At 28.0% G+C, this 18,275-nt stretch overlaps 1 protein-coding gene across 3 annotated transcripts; it reads left to right on the top strand.

The window, feature by feature from the left end:
• Nucleotides 1-911: 911 nt before the first annotated feature.
• LOC126844663 (splicing factor 3B subunit 3-like) lies at nt 912-17,689 on the top strand. 3 transcript variants are annotated; one of them, XM_050583019.1, is made up of 17 exons: nt 912-1,053; nt 4,152-4,401; nt 5,244-5,414; nt 5,497-5,669; nt 5,753-6,007; nt 7,040-7,281; nt 7,347-7,525; nt 11,050-11,205; nt 12,179-12,486; nt 13,546-13,701; nt 13,771-14,576; nt 14,651-14,767; nt 14,850-15,015; nt 15,314-15,526; nt 15,609-15,758; nt 16,210-16,407; nt 17,218-17,689. In XM_050583019.1, exons 2-17 carry the CDS (start codon nt 4,176-4,178, stop codon nt 17,356-17,358), a joined length of 3,657 nt encoding a protein of 1,218 aa, XP_050438976.1. In that variant the 5' UTR covers nt 912-1,053; nt 4,152-4,175; the 3' UTR covers nt 17,359-17,689. The 3 variants fall into 3 exon arrangements, with proteins under 3 accessions (XP_050438976.1, XP_050438978.1, XP_050438977.1); XM_050583020.1 differs by lacking the exon at nt 912-1,053 and adding an exon at nt 1,421-1,521; XM_050583021.1 differs by lacking the exons at nt 13,546-13,701; nt 13,771-14,576; nt 14,651-14,767; ... (3 more) ...; nt 16,210-16,407; nt 17,218-17,689 and adding an exon at nt 11,410-11,444 and having other exon boundaries at nt 12,179-12,340.
• Nucleotides 17,690-18,275: the final 586 nt, after the last annotated feature.

Below are 18,275 nucleotides of genomic sequence, written 5' to 3'. Positions count from 1 at the left end.
ATTATTAAAACTGAACATATTAAACGGTAAACAGTTAATACAAATTATTAGGAGCTGATTATGCTATGTATTTTTAAAATTACCTAATTTATAAATTTTTATTTTAAATTATATTAACAATATAGTTAATATAAATTGTAAGTCTACATTAAAAAATAATATCAAAATATAATTAAGTAAAATTATTAACTATTTATTTATTTAATACAACAAGAAATAAGAGGGAAGAATTTCATCAAACACAGACTAACCCAATTTAGTTCATTTTTTCAAAAACCTTTTACATCGTAAATACATCATGCTGTACAAGTAGCAAGATATATGCAACTTTTTTTACTGGGTAATGGTTTTTCGTAATAAAACTTGATATAAAGTTAGAATGTTATTGTTTAGTCATAACCATACAAAAAAAACATGTCTCGAGAGACTATACCGAAGAATTGAGCAGTTCTGGCGTAAGTCTTTACGAAGTCAGAAATTGCAACTAACTAGATTTTGACACGGGTAATTTTCAATAAATCTTGTTTAAATCAAGTTAGTAAATTTTTGAGTTTTTTAATTTTTTAAACGTATTTAACTTTGTCATATCAAATTTTATTTAAAATCGCCAGTGGAAATATCTAGAAAATGTTTGACCTTTAGTTTTGTATGACATATAATATTATAAAATTATATATTGTACTGTTACGCTAATGGCCAAACCAAAACGTCGGCAGTACATAGATCAGATTTGATCTGATAAGAGCACTAAACTGTAAACAGCACGGTCGTATGTAAGACCATGCTAAACAGGGACGAAGGAGGTATTATGGAGGTAACTACAGTTAACCGTGACCTGGGTAGTGGTGTTAACACAGCGGGTCTCTCCGAGTCGTGATAAGGTTTGTTGCTTGCTTGGCCACTAGTGGCGACGAGGGCAACACTCGACTTGGGCTGCGGGCTGACGTCAATCGTTAATTTAATGGCCGAAATCCTTAGCACCGGTTGGAGTTTTATTGTAACGTTCAAACCGATCAACATGAATCGTCAAACACAAAAACCGTTTTAAAACAGGTAAAAAAGCATGTTATTTCTAATAGGTGTATTTTACATAGTCTTCATTGCGTTTTTTTTTTACTATTTTGCGTTAATAAAACTTATCTAACATGCGGCTAATCTAAATGAAAACCTTTTTCGCGACAATTCGTACGATTGGCGTTTAATGCGTTTTCCTTGCATATTAACCTCAACAATTGGCAGGTTAAATTTTCAATGTTCAATTACATTTTAGGATTCGCCTAAACTTTTTTTTTTTGTACATATTCTATCTTAATTTGCAATATTTCGATTGATTATATTATACTAAAAGCTATACAAATAACACTCAATGTTGCTATGGTACACGGCTTATGTTTTGTATACATAACCTCAAAATTTTATAACGACACTCGAGTGACAATTATTTTTCGTTGGTGCCGTATTTCTTATTTATATTTTTCATCAATGCTCCATACCTACATAGTCTATACTACAACAGTCTAGGTATTTATACATAATTAAGTAATACATTTTTTAGAAAGGTTATATATTAATTATTCATTTGGGAGTCTCAAAGTTAACATATATCTTGTTAAGGCTTGATAGGTATAGTTCACTGGTTCATTCAATTTTATTTTTGATGTCTCATTTTTATTTTGTTCAGTCGTTGAATTATTTTCATAAAATATTGTTTTTAAAGTGATCTGTAGACAATTGATATGCTGTCACCAATTATATTTTCGCTCTGAATAAATTACTTGAATTGTCTTAAAATTAACTGGCTTTAGTGAGCGTCATATTTTAAATTGTATTGTAAGTATTATAAACAATAATTATAGCGAGGTTGCATGATGTAATCTGCACAACCTATTTTCTTAACCTGTCATAACGCACATTGTGTCTGTTTACACATATAGGGTATTTTTTTTCTGTGTTTTTTCAATATCAATACATTTTAACTAACATGAGTGTAAACAATTATTTTTCAATTTTCTTAATATTTACTTTACTTTTTGATAAATATAAAATTACAATAACAGATAAAACAATAAAAAAGAAAAAAATATTAAAAATTTTAGCTTATCTTTTTCTCTATAAATTTCTGATAGAACAATATGCAGATCAATATAAATATTAGTATATTAATCTGTATGTTGTCATTTCCTATGGGTAAAATAAATTCTATGCTTCTAGAGTCTAGAATAGGATTTGCACTTGTAGCCATTTCCCTAATTCCATGTTTAGTTATCTGATTTACTGATGCAATTCTTATTGTTTAATTCGGTGGCCTACGTGATTATTTGATTTCATCTTATCCTATGAAGTATTTATTTGCTCTTGTCCAGGTAGTCAAGTTAGAATTTTTAATAATGTTATCCCAATCTGATAGCTTTGTAAGAGTATTATGATCACCAATATTTTTAATAGGTTGTATTTTAGCATCTTCATCTTCTGACATACCATCTCTAAACTTCTTCATCAATGAACTCATTGAGAAGGTATTCTACACATTAACTTTCAAGTTCATCCATTTCAAATATTAAAAATCAATTAATAAAAGATTCATTATTTACCCCTTTCACGTTATGACAGATTAACGCGGTTGCAGTATAATTGCTAAATTTTCTTACTCAAATAATATGTATTTATTAGCATCAGTGCGATAGCCGAGAAGGTATTGTATCTACAATGATGTATTTTTTATTTTTTTATTTTTGTGTCTCCCCCCCAATATCTTTTAAGCCGCTGAAACTATTTCTTTGTGTAGCAGCTCTTAAAATCAGAAATTGGACCTGTAATTGGTACTTTATTAGACCAAAAATTTAATAAGTTCATCCGTTCCCCTTTTAAATCGAGAAAAACACCCCAAAAATTGTTATTTTTTTCAACTTAAAATTACGGTGCTTCATATATTTTTTCACAATAGTCCAATTAGTTCCAAATTTGTATAGAATATTCTTAAGACAAAGTACTACCGATAAATGTTGACAACCTAAACAATTATCGTACACCCATTTTCCTAAAAGGGGTAGAATTTTTTCATGCAAAGTTTTAGGGGTTTATGTATGAAAATTAGACCAAAGGTAGGGTAAAATTACCCTTTGACCATAGTCAGTTTTTAGGTTGCTATGTGTGGTTTATACATACTCCCACAGATTCGCATCGAAGCGTTTATATAAAAGTGATGTTCCACTTTCAGTTTTAAAAATTTCTGTAGACCTGTGACCTTTCTATCCCCACTATGCCCCAACCCCACTGTACTAGCTTTTTATTATTTAAACTTTGATGAACCTTTTTTTATACATTCCTCAAGACCAAACTTAGTAAAACTGGAACAATAAAAAGTTTGTCTGAAGGGAGCATATTTTCTTAAATGTACTAGTAAAAAAAGATAATGATTAAATATATTATTGCTTGTTTTAAGATAAAAAGAAAGTTCCTTTATAAATTGTATAATATTGTGTTATAGAAAAATTGTCACTAAATTTTCTCATTTAAATATAACTAAACTTCTAATAAAAAATGTATAGCTTATAACTAATGAAAACAATGTAATTAGACATTAGTTAAAGCGTAAGTTGAATAAATATTAATTCAAAGACTTTTTATTACTGTTATAATAAATGTTCCTACATTAAATATAGTTAGTTTGAAAGTAAGACAAACAATGTTTGCTATGTTCATTCTCTTAAGCTATTATTAAGGGGCAACATATAGGTAAAATTTGATAAAAATAATTCTGTGGCATTGCAATAAAATTTAATTTTGAGGTAGCGATCATTAGAAGAAGCTTTTTTATTTACTAATATATATATATATATAGTTGTATATATATATATTTATAGAGATAAAGATGTAGTTTGTTAAATAATAGTAGTGTTACAATTTGTTTTATCTCACTATTAACAAAAGCTAAACATCTATAAATTTGTTATATATATATATATATAACAATATATTAATATATACAACTATATTTATAGATGTTTAGTTTTTGTTAATGGTGATGTAAAACAAATTGTAACACTACTTTTATTTAACAAACTACATCTTTTATTACGTGTTTTATAATGCTCAGCATGAGTTGTTTTTGTCATAATAACATATTATATAATTTGTTCATGTAATTTTAGTTAACAACCTAATCGGAAGTCAACATGTATTTGTATAACATGACGCTGCAACGTGGTAGTGGCATTACGCATGCTATCCATGGAAATTTCAGTGGAGGAAAAGCCCAAGAGATTTTAGTATCCCGTGGTAAATCCTTGGAGCTCTTAAAACCAGATACAAATACTGGCAAAGTTCATACTCTACTTACAGTTGAAGTTTTTGGAGTTATAAGATCATTAATGAGTTTCAGACAATCTGGAGGCACAAAAGGTATTTTTTTATTTAAATAAATTGATTTAATTTTTTAATTGTTACATTTATTTTCTACAGTATTACATTTTAACATTTATGTTTAAATCATGTCGTCCATTTTCTATTTTACATATAACTTAATTTTATTTGTAAAATTTGTTGATAGGACATTCATATACTTACGATATGTCCATATATTACAACTAAATAGATGTCTTAATCTTATCACCAATACTGTGAAATTTTGTGCTATGTGAAAAGGAGGCATTGTTGTTTATACTAATATATTATTCTGATTAAGTAAATTTTGTTTTAAAACTTAATGTGATAAATGTAAACATTGCCTTCTTACCACAAGGCATCAACTTATTCTCAAATATAAACAATTCTACAATATTAGTATTGTAGTTGTAATGTCTAGCTGACTCAAATTTTGTGGTTCTAACATTGCTGACATTAATAACACTGTAGAATAGGTTATTTTTTAGAAGGGGCAATGAAAACCAAAATAGATTGATAAATATTGAATCTTATTCAATTCAGTCTTTTATTTTGTGTACAGTGTTTAGTTTTTTGTTAATCACTTCTCAATATGTTTCTATTTTTAATTTGTCTTTGTATTTTTCTAACAGAGCTATTTATTTAACCTTAACTTATAAATCATTTTGAAATTATATTTTTTATTAATTATAATTATTATTATTTTTCTAATGTACATATAAATAATTTTTCAAATACACAACATTTACTTGCAAATTTAGGTTTAGTAAGCGCTATCAAAAATTTAATGTAATCTATGTGTTGAGATTTCTTGGTGGAAAAAAAAAATAAAGATATTTTAACTTGCTGTTTTAATTTAGATTACATAGTGGTTGGTTCCGACTCTGGGCGAATTGTTATATTGGAGTATTTACCTTCAAAAAATGTACTAGATAAAGTTCATCAAGAAACTTTTGGTAAAAGCGGATGTAGACGTATTGTACCTGGACAGTATTTGGCAATTGATCCAAAGGGAAGAGCAATAATGATAGGTATAAGATTGTTTTACAAATATTATTTATGAAATTATTATATCAAAATTGCATTTTTATTAATGTTAGTTATATTGAATAGGCGCTGTTGAAAAACAAAAGTTAGTATATATTCCTAACAGGGACTCTGAAGCTCGTTTAACTATATCATCACCATTAGAAGCAAATAAAAGTAACACTCTGGTTTACCATATGGTTGGAATTGATGTAGCTTTCGATAATCCAATTTTTGCATGTCTTGAAATTGACTATGAAGTATGTAACTAAGAATCTAAATCCTTTTTTATTATTTTATTTATACATTAGATGTAAATATGTTATTTTAAATACGTTTCAAGGAATCTGACTCTGATCCTACTGGTGAAGCAGTCCAAAATACTAGACAAACTCTCACTTTTTACGAAGTCGATTTTGGATTAAATCATGTAGTTCGTAAATACAGTGAGCCTTTGGAAGAACACGCAAATTCTCTTATTTCCGTTCCTGGTGACAAAGATGGTCCTGGCGGAGTACTAATTTGTTCGGAAAATTACATCACATATAAAAATCAAGGCGAGCAGCCAGATATTCGTTGCCCAATACCTCGTAGACGTGTAAGTATCTTTTGTAAAATGTCTAATTAAAACATATTTTTATGCACTAATGGTATCTCTTGTGTGCGAGTACTTTTCCCACACCGGTCGTAATTTAGTGCTATAGAATTAAATTATACTTTTGTTTCTGAATTATATCTTACAATTAATATAATTCTAGCTAAGTATTATTTAACAGTTAAAAATTGTAAGTAGCTTAGAAATAATAGTTTAACGTTTCTGATTATTCTTTAAAAAAGATGGTTAACTTTTATTGAAGGAATTAATTATTAGTTATTATTGTTGTTCTTTTTTGTCTTTTGCCCTTACAAATGGGTTTATCTAGCTAAAACCTTTCTCCAAATCTGCAATAAATGCTATTAATAATATTTAAATTTTTGTACTGACTTCAAATACTTAACATTGTTGTACCTGTTTATTTCTATATTTCTGACCTAATATAAGCGAATTAAATTTAATATTTGATTTTTAAATTATATTAATATTACTACTTAAATGGTGAATTAGACATTTTCATGTCTTAGCTCTGGCACATAACCGAAAAAAGCGTAACGAAAATATCGTTATCAAAAAAGCGTTACCAAAAAAAGAAATGGGGTTGAAGATGACGTTGGGGGTGGGAATGGGAATGGGGTTGGGGGTGAGAATTAGCCGGTACTTAACCAAAAAAAAGCGTAATGAAAAAAGCGTTATCAAAAAAGCTAAAGATATGTTGTACGTTCAACGTTCAAATTAGAACTAAATAATAAATTCAAAATAGCTTAATTCTCTATGTTCTCTATAATCTAAATTTATTCGGTACTTCAACGAGACATACAAATGGTCTTTCGTGGTTGCAGACTCGGCTGAAAAATGGCTGATTTTTTATAGAAATATGTGCCAAAAAATTATTTTCTATTTTATTGATTATTGTTTTTAAATTTAATGGTATATTTAACTATGTTAGTTAAATAGTTACATGTTAATTGATTTTACAAAATTAAGTTTTCATGTTTTAATCAAATTTATAATAATATTAACAATATTTTTCAGAACGACTTGGATGATCCAGATCGAGGGATGATTTTAGTTTGTAGTGCAACTCACAAAACTAAATCCATGTTTTTTTTCTTAGTACAGACTGAACAAGGAGATGTTTTTAAAGTTACACTAGAGTCGGGCGAAGATTATGTTACAGAAATTAGACTTAAATACTTTGATACTGTCCCAGTAGCTTCAGCTATGTGTGTTCTAAAAACTGGTTTTTTGTTTGTTGCATCAGAGTTTGGAAATCAGTAAGCTTAATTTACTACTCGTTTGTTCTACCTAACATATTAATTTCCAATTTTGTATGTTATAGCTATCTTTACCAAATAGCTAATTTAGGGGATGACGATGACGAACCAGAATTCAGTTCGGCTATGCCTCTAGAAGAAGGAGACACATTTTTTTTCGCCCCTAGACAAATTAGAAACTTAGTGTTGGTCGATGAAATGGACTCTTTATCTCCAATAATGGCTTGCCAAGTTGCCGATTTAGGTAAGTTTAAAAAACACAGTCTTGTAGTTGAATATATTTTGTTCTTCTATTTATTACATCAAACGTATTTGATACCATTTTATTTACTCTACACATATCTCTATTTTCGTTAAAAAAAGTATATAAAATTTGTGATTGGGAGACATGTTATAGCAAAAATAAAATATATCTATTACTTACTTTATTTTATTAAAAAAAATACAAATTAAATGAAATAAAATCAGGTTGTAAAATAATTAAAATGCTTAACAACAATTTAAAATAACCAAATGTCACTGCTGTAATCTACTATTTTTAACATTTTTTTATTAGTTCCAACCTTCTTACCAGTTACATTTAGTAATGTACTATGATAACTCAATATGGGTTGGTAAATTAATTCGTTTAACTATCCTACAATCAGTGTAAAATACCTGTGTTGTGTGGAAACACTCGAAACATAAGAAATATATAAATATATATATTTTTATGAAAATCTATGTTATACAACTTTATTTTAGGATTTTCAATTTTGCATAAATATTTTTATAATAGTACAAAATGATGAGAAAAATGCACTTACAGGCTGACAAAAAATGATGCTTGTGATAACCTGCGGAACTGATTTTTTTAAAATTTTAATGAAATTTCCAACCAAAAATAGGTTGTACAATAATTAAATCGTTAACTGCAAAATGGGATATATCCATTTTTATAAATTTTGATTTTATTATAATTTTGTTCTAAACACATGTAAATACTGTTTACTGCAAAAAGTAATCGACCGACTGTGCAAAAATCAAATATATGGCTAGGAAATAATAGTTTACAATAGAATATCTATATTAAGTTTTTTGTCTCTGATAAACAATTATAAAAAGTAGACTTGTCATCTTTGTGCAGTTGCATTCAATTACAAACGCAGTAACGCAATTTAAAAACTATCGATTGTCATTGCTATCATGTGTGATCTACTATCCATAATTATTTGCACCCACTTCATCATCACTACTCAAAATTTCTTTACACTAATATCTCATACGCGTTCTGTTCTGTTTTGTTCCTGCTATTGTAACACTAAAACTATCTATTTCTGTTTGTGTTTAACCTCAACACATCCATCTAACATTCTTATTAGGGCTTAGGCTATTTTCTTTTTCATGTTTTATTCAGTGCTAAGCACTCTAAACAGAACAGTATCACTAAGCTAAACATCTTTATAAAAAAATCCAAACAATTAGGTTAGAGCAAAATATTAGTTAGTGCAACTTAATCTGCAGAGCTATTATAATAGATCTCATAGTATGTAAATTACTTATTTAACTTTAAAAGTTTTATTACATTGATTTTTTATTCGGTTATTGAACCAAAACACACAAATGAGTAGTAGATGTGTCTTAGAGATCATATTGGCTATTGGCATATTGGCTTATATAATTTTCAAGGAATACTTATATAATGAGTTGTACTAATTACTATAATCACTGTATACAAATAACAATAAAGAAATGTTGCGCATTGATTTCCAACTACAATTCCACTTTCAAATAGTATTTGTTTGAAAGATCTTGATAAGATGGAAAATTAATTTTTTTCTGTAGTCTCTGTTACCATAATTAAATAATAATTATATTGTGGTGTAGAAAGTAATAAAAAAAACAAAAAACACTTTCGGAAGTAATATAATATTTCAGTTTTTTAATTTGGTTTGGTTTCAATGTTCATGTACAATTTATTTATGAAGACTACATACTCAAGCGTGTGTAGCAATTCTCTTGAAAATGTCTAATGGCGCAACCCTCATTGAGATTTAGTAGGAGAATTTCATATTAATTATTGTTTTGAACCCAAATCTAATGACTTTTAATCATAGCTCCAACCATCTTACCAGTTTCAAAAAGTGCTGTACTATGATAACTCAGTATTGGTTGGTAAATTAATTCGTTTAACTATCCTACAATCGGTGTAAAATAGCCTGTGTTGTGTGGAAACACTCGAAACATAAGAAATATATATTTTTAATTTAAAATCCATGTTATATAACTTTTTTGAGATATTTAATTTTGCAAGTGATAAAATAAACAGTTTTAACTATTATTGACATTAGCTCCAACCTTCTTACCAGTTACATATGGTAATGCACTATGATAACTCAATATGGGTTGGTAAATTAATTCGTTTAACTATCCTACAACCGGTGTAAAAGTACCTGTGTTGTGTGGAAACACTCGAAACATAAGAAATATATATATTTATATTTTTTTAAATCCATGTTATATAACTTTATTTTGAGGTGTTCAATTTTGTAAGTGATAAAATAAACAGTCAACTATTATTGACACTTCGTTCCAACCTTCTTACCAGTTACATATGGTAATGCACTATGATAACTCAATATGGGTTGGTAAATTAATTCGTTTAACTATCCTACAACCGGTGTAAAAGTAGCTTGTGTTGTGTGGAAACACTCGAAACATAAGAAATACCTTTTTTTTTATTTTTCTTAAAATCCATGTTATATAACTTTATTTTGGGATATTCAATTTTGCATAAATATTTTTATAATAATACAAAATGATGAGAAAAATGCACATACAGGCTGACAAAAATATGATGCTTGTGATAACCTGCGGAACTGATTTTTTTAAATGTAAATGAAATTTCCACTTAATTTATTGCTTACATTATATTATAATTTAATAAATTGGAAGTTGTGTGTTGAATTGAAAGAGCAATTATATATAGCAATCTTCTTCAAGTTGGTTTTAATATAAGAACTGGTAGTGTAAAATGTTTAATTTTATCATTGTTTGGTATATTATGGAATTATCCACGTAATCCATTTTATTTTATTTGAGTAGTGTGTTAATTATCTGAATGTGATGTCAAAAATACACATTTGAAGTCTGAGTTATTGTGATGTCAGTGTTAACCTGCGGAGCTGATTCAGATATTTAAAAAAAAAATGAGACATCAACTCGGTACTAAGCACTAGTAGAGTTGACTAATGTTAATTTTAGTGTAATAGTTTTATGAACAAAAAATTTGTTACTATAAGTAATAGATAATGTATATTTAATTTTTATAGAAAACATTTTATCTTAGTAAATTTTAAATTATTTAAAATAAATTTTCATAAATTAAAATAATAAATAATTTTTTTTATTGAAAAATAAGAAAAATATAAAATTTGAAATAAAATAACAGTAATAAAATTTTGTTACATGTTTTTGTTATAAATAATCAAATAATAAATGATTTAGTAAAAGATACATTTTTATGTTTTGCTCTAAATTATAATTGTGTAATGCCCAACTCTGGTCTGGAGTGGATAATCCTGAGTTTTGTAGAGTGCTGAAAATCAACTTTCCTCTGTATTTTATATATGTTTATACATATATTTTTTATTCAATATTGTTGTATCCTACTACTTTTTATACTATTTAAATTAATTGAGTAAAAATAAATGATACAGTATAATATTGAGTACAAAATGTACACTCAGACTATTTAATTAAAACTAATTAAATACAATTTATTTTAAGCTGCGGAAGACACTCCTCAGTTATACATGGCATGTGGAAGAGGTTCTAGGTCAACTCTTAGAGTATTAAGGCACGGTCTTGAAGTATCTGAAATGGCTGTGTCCGAGTTGCCGGGAAATCCAATTGCTGTATGGACCGTAAAACGTAGAGCGGATGGTAAGCATATAACTGTTTTTCTGAACTGGTAGTCTTAGTTTTTCAAAACCTTGTTCTACATGAAAATAGTATTATCAGATCCTCCCGAAACATCCACTCGGATACAATAGAAATGATTTCTATTTTTGCAATATCCTATCATATATTAATGTGCTGATGAATAGGTTATAAAATCTATCAAACATCAGTTCGTTTATTTTTCAGGTTTTGAATCATCGTTTTGGTCCCGAATTCTTCAGGTAAGTTAGAGTTGGATGGGAGTGATCACAGAAAAACCGAGTATAATTTATTACAGTTCCTCAGCAGAAATATATATGTTAAATTAAATCAAGTTTTGTAAGATGAACCCATACTAATAATTAATATTTACAATATAAATAAAAAAAACAAATTCATTAGTGTTTAATATTTTCATTGTTTCAGCAACTATTGGATGAATCTAATTACATTTTAATACTATAAACATTAGACTTTTTGCAATCATACCAATCATTAGCCTCCCACATATTTTTTGTTTAATGATGCTAAAACTAAAGTTAAAAAAAGTTGAGCTAAAGTTAATAATTACTTTTTGTAACTTTATAAAACATAAAAATTCTAAAAAATAGTTCTCATTTATAGTGGTAATTAATAAATTATATTGTTAAGGTTAGGTTTATTAACATTTATCCAAGTCATTCAACAACTAATCGAGCAAATATAAATTATTTTTAGCAAGATATTATTTAAGCAAGATGAATGTAATAGTAAAATACTACTTAAATAAATTTAAAAAATGAAAATCTAAATATTTTGATAGGTCTATTAATATTTTTTTTTGATCTATTTTACTGTCGGGAATTTCATTTATTACATATGAAACCGTTTTTCTTAATTTTTTAATTCAGCATCAAGTAAAACCCATTTTCTGAAATTTTATCTATATTATTTAATCAATAATATTGTATTTTTTGTTTCGTTTTCGTTTTTCCAGAATTGTATGATTCATATATCATTGTATCTTTCTCAAATGCTACCTTAGTGTTGTCTATTGGAGAAACTGTGGAAGAAGTTTCAGATTCCGGATTTTTGGGAACAACTCCAACACTTTCTTGTTCACCGTTAGGTGATGACGCTGTGGTTCAAATCTATCCCAGTGGTGTTCGTCACATACGTTATGACAAACGCATGCATGACTGGAAAGCTCCAGAAAAAAGAAAAATAATGAAATGTGCAGTGAATCAACGTCAAGTAGTAATCGCCTTGGGCGGAGGAGAACTGGTGTATTTTGAAATGGATCCAGTAAGTAAATATTAATGTCCATTTTTTCTATTTTTAAGAAAGTTGTACTGAATTGTAAAAGGTTAACATTTTCTCTTGCACTTTTTATTTTGAATTATACCTTAACAATTAAATAGTTCAAAAAAAAAAAAAAAAAAATGTACTAGTGCTACATAAAACTAACAGACATGTCGCCTTCTAAAAGCCGATACATGCTCATTGAAGTGAACCATGTCTGTACAATTATTAACACCTTTAAATAGGATAAAATCTATCGATTGAATAGTTCAAAAAGTACAATTTTCTCTTGCACTTTTTATTTTGAATTATACCTTAACGATTGAATAGTTCAAAAAAAAAAATTTACTAGTGCTACATAAAATTAACAGACATGTCGCCTTCTAAAAGCCGATACATGCTCATTGAAGTGAACCATGTCTGTACAATTATTAACGCCTTTAAATAGGATAAAATCTTATGTTAATGTTTTCAATGAAAATTGTATTACTGGGTATTAAGTAAAACTATAATAACTGTAGTATTGTTAAATATTTGAGTATAGGTACTTAAATACTTTTTATGTATTAAATACTCTTTTCAAATGAGATAAATACAAATACTTTTGAAAATTATGACATTTTTTTACTGACATGAAATGCCTAGTAGATTTTAGATTAAAACTTAATTTTATTAAATAAAAAACAAATAACCTATTAACATGATTATAAACATTGCATATATTTTGATGTATATTTTCTATTTTTTTTTCACAACCTATACTCTCACATCAAAGAATGTTTTTTTTTAATGGAGTTTATCATTTTCACTTTTAATTATTTCTTAAGAATTGCTGATTTTCCTTACTATTTCACAACCCCTTCTGTTGATTTGTTTTGGATTTTACAAGCATTAGGTTAAATATAGTATTATGGTACCATTATTACCATATTTATTTAGTATTAGTATTTACATAGTATTCAGTATCAAAATTACGAATATTGTATACATTTCTATTTATATATATATATTTAAATAGATATATTTTATTTTATATTATTAGTTATAATACCTTTTTTTTAGACTGGTCATTTAAATGAACATAAAGATCGTAAGGAGATGCACTCTGATGTACTATGTATGGCATTGGCCAATGCACCTTCTGGAGAACAGATGTCTCGATTTTTGGCAGTTGGACTATCAGATGAAACAGTCCGAATCATATCGTTAGATACAACAGTAAGATTTCAAAGTAAATTTTATCTACCTAGTTCAATATTTAATTTTTTATTATGTTCCTTGTTTTAGGATTGCCTGGTACAGTTGAAAATGCAAGCGATACCCGCCATGCCTGAATCCTTGTGTATTGTAGAAATGGGTGCTGGCGATGGTGGCTCAGCAGATGAACCTGGAATGAACTCATTATCAATATTATATTTAAACATAGGCTTACAGAACGGAGTGTTGCTACGTACGGTCTTAGACTCTGTCACTGGTGAAATGGCTGATACCCGAGCTCGTTATTTGGGTGGAAAACCAGTCAAGCTATTCAAAATAAAAATGCGAGGAAACGATGCTGTACTCGCTATGTCTAGTAGATCTTGGTTAAGTTATTACTACCAAAATCGTTTTCATCTTACACCCTTATCGTATGAAAATTTAGAATACGCTTCTGGGTTTTCTTCGGAACAGTGCCCTGAAGGTATTGTTGCAATATCCAGTAATACTCTACGTATATTGGCCCTAGAAAAGCTTGGTGCCGTTTTCAATCAAATATCGTTTCCGGTTGAGTACACACCAAGAAAATTTGTCATACATCGAGATTCTGCTCATATGATAGTGGTAGAAACTGAGCACAATGCGTACACAGAGCAAACTAAAAAACAGAGACGAACACAAATGGCAGATGAAATGCAAGAAGCTGCTGGAGAAGATGAACAAGAATTAGCCAAGGAAATGGCTGAAGCGTTTTTAAATGAAGATCTACCTGAACAGATTTTTGGAGCTCCAAAAGCAGGTTCTGGGATGTGGGCTTCGCTTGTACGATTATTCAATCCGGTACAAGGGGTGACCGAAGCTGTTTATAGATTTCCCCAAAATGAAGCTGTGATGAGGTTCGAATATTTTATTACAAACTATTAACTAATAATAATAGTATTCCTTATTTTGTAACTCAATTTTTTTGCAGTGTTGCCTTAGTAAAGTTTTCAAGTTACCCTGATTCACAATTTGTTCTATTTGGTGTGGCTAATGAACTCCATTTAAACCCCAGGCACGTGACTTGTGGCTATATATACACTTACAAGTATGTACAAAATGAACCTAACTGTTTAATTTTTTTACTACTAAATTATTATATAAATTAAAATGTAATTTTTAATTTTTAGAATAAATTTAGCTTGTACATCTTTAGAGTTGATGCATAAAACTACCGTTGATAATGTTCCAACAGCTATTTGCGGTTTCCAAGGGCGTGTATTAATTGGCGTTGGTCGTATACTACGTCTCTACGACATTGGCAAGAAAAAATTATTGCGAAAATGTGAAAACAGAGTAATACATTTTTTTCCACTGTTAATTAATGTCTAGTATTGGAAGAAATTAATTTAAGGAAAAATTAAATAAAATAACAATGGTGAATATAAAGAAGTGTGATTAAATGAGAATGTAGGCAACTAAAATAAAACTAATTTACAAAGGTAGGGTTGACTGAAGAAATCTGTGTATCAGCATGTTATTAAAGATACAATGAAGAGTGCAGTGAAGTAGAGATTTGTGGGGCCGAGGTTAAAGGTGTAGAAGATGTATATAAAATATTATTTTCTAACTTTGTGCCTTATAATTATTACAGCAAATACCGTTATTAATTGTTGGAATTCGAGTAATGGGCTATAGAATATATGTCAGTGATGTTCAAGAGAGTGTTTATATGGTTCGATATAAGCGAGGTGAAAATCAACTGATAATCTTTGCAGATGATACACAACCTCGCTATGTTACTGCTATGGAAATACTGGATTACAATACTATAGCAACAGCTGATAAATTTGGAAATATATCGGTGGTGAGTAGATATAATTTTTATAAGTCAAGTTTTAACAAAAATCAAGCATTCTGTTTATTAATATTATTACATTATTATTTAGATAAGAATCGCCTCATCAATATCTGATGAGGTAGACGATGACCCAACAGGTAATAAAAGTCTGTGGGATCGTGGATTACTAAACGGTGCCTCTCAAAAAGCAGATTTTATTATCAATTTTCACATAGGAGAAATCTGTACTTCATTACAAGTAAATATTTGTGTTTTGTACCTAATTATTGAATAGTCTAAGCCGATTAATTTTTATGTCTGAAATGATGCTTATACTTGCACACGTTAGACTAATGAGTCAAGTGATTATAAATATATTAGACCTGATCAGACAATTAAAAATTATATTATTTAAAAAATATTATACTTTTAATTTAATCAAGTATCTTTTATCAGATATAGTTATGAAACAATGCAAATTCTTTGTACCTGTCTAGTGTTTATAAACTGTGTTCTGAATGATGATAAAAATGCACACGTTAGACTTATGAATTGAATTCATAATGAATAAAAATTAAATTATCTGACTGAACTTATTAGCGGCCTGATCTAGATTTTATAGATCTTTGAATTAATATCTTATTTGTGCAGTCGTTGAATATAAGATTGAAAGGCTTATTTTTAATTTATAAAATTTATCTTATTTTCAGAAAGCAACACTTATACCAGGTGGTTCAGAATCTCTGGTGTATGCTACAATCACCGGTACAATAGGCGTATTAGTTCCATTCACCGCCCACGAAGAACAAGACTTTTTCCAACATCTTGAAATGCACATGCGTTCAGAAAACCCTCCTCTATGTGGACGTGATCACTTATCATACAGATCTTCCTGTTTTCCAGTCAAAGTAAGAAAGCTGTCATTTTTAATATGACTAGTTCGTCTAATTATTTTACACATTTTGTTTTGTGAAGCAGTTTAAATGTGGACGATTTGTTTATCAGAGAATTGTATATATTAGGTATAAGCGCACTTTTAAAGAATTATGCTTATTTTAGAGTAGAAAAACCATTTATAAAAGAAGTTATATTCTTCAGGTTTTCAGTCTTTTGTTTTTATAGATTTAATTTGTTAAAAAGCATTTTTTTTTTTTAGATTTTTCTATTATTAACTTAAGAGTTATTCATTAAGTATTATGTTGTTTCATATTACATTAGGTAAAAATGTCTTCTTCGACTTATTAAATTATTTAAAGGGAAACTTGATTTAACCTATGAAGATATTATACTTAAATAATTAAAGATTTGGTCCAAATATCGTGCTATTGATCACTTTTCAGGTTATTTTTTTTGGGTGGAATATTGTGTTATTAAACCGATCTAAAAGCTATTTGAATAATTGTAAAACTTACCAGACTTTTCTTATGCATATAATCATTATGCAATTTAGCATGGAACCCTATCAAATCCATTGACAAACATTTTATTTGTTTTTTATTGAATCGAACTAAAATATATTATGAGTTTTTTAAAAAAGGCATTTTGACTTGAATATAGAATATTTGAATGAAAAAAAAGTTGTATTTAATGCGTAATTTATGGTTTTGAGTGGATACAAATTCGATTTTAAATAACATCTAAGTTTAATATTTTAAAGGATAATATTGTTATACTCAATGTCAATATTTTTATTCTAATTTTATTTAAATAATTTTCAGAATGTATGTGATGGAGATTTGTGTGAACAGTATAATTCTATTGATGTTAATAAACAGAAAAGCATCGCTGCCGATCTTGACAAAACACCAGCTGAAGTATCCAAAAGACTTGAAGACATCAGGACGAGATACGCATTTTAAATTGTAAATTCTTTTGTATTATATTTCTACTGTTGTTTATATATTTTTTTATACCTCAACATAAATTAAATAGTTTATAAAAATGAAAATAATTTTACTCAAATTATATATGATAATTTTCTTATAAGTTCCTTTTTTTAAATTTATTGATTAGAAATTGCTTATTCAATTTAACGATAAAAATTACGAAATTAGCATATTTAATGTTTATATATTGAAATAGCTAACTAATTACTGACATAGTGACTTTCACTATTATGTTTTTATATTTATTTATTATATATGTAATAGTAAGTAGTAATCGCACTAATAAAATGATTTACATTCAGAATTTTTGTGTAGCTAAGTTTATCAACTAATTTATCATGGTTTTTTCTGAAAAACCTAACCAAATGATAAAAACAATTTTAACACTATTCAATTGGAAAATAGTTTGTTTCATTGAATTTGTGTGATTAAGATCATATCAATAAATCCTGGTACTGCCATCATATATTAGGAAACGGAGACTCGAGATTAATTGTTTAGTATTTGTCTGCTTCAATTGAAGTAAAAATAGAGACTTCTCATTAGTTTTGACAAGTCTTGTCATATTATTTTCATTACTATTGTGTAATTTTTATATTTTTTCTTTGTGTCCTTTTGACTTAAATGAGATGTGCGAGCTAACCAATTTTTGACATTAAACGATCAAGGTGTATGTTGACGATGTGACTTTATCTTTCGGAGGGTATAACCAAGTTTGATTTGATATGCGAAGAAGTTTAACATTTTACCTCCCCCTTCCTCGATTTATATATTGGTTTGTATGTAGTATGTTATAACTGAAGGGGTGAGTGGATAAAGGTGTTAACCGACATTAGTTTTAAAATCGTTTTTATTTTAAATAATAATAGTTTGAATGAATGAAAGTGTCT

The sequence above is a fragment of the Adelges cooleyi genome, unplaced genomic scaffold, assembly GCF_023614345.1.
Source record: "Adelges cooleyi isolate 19-005CV unplaced genomic scaffold, UGA_ACOO_1.1 ACOO_flye_CR_arks_rails_tigmint_CR_PRNA_651, whole genome shotgun sequence".
Lineage (NCBI taxonomy): Eukaryota > Metazoa > Arthropoda > Insecta > Hemiptera > Adelgidae > Adelges > Adelges cooleyi.
The sequence above is the reverse complement of the archived record's forward strand: the minus strand, read 5'-3'. Positions and strand labels throughout refer to the sequence as shown.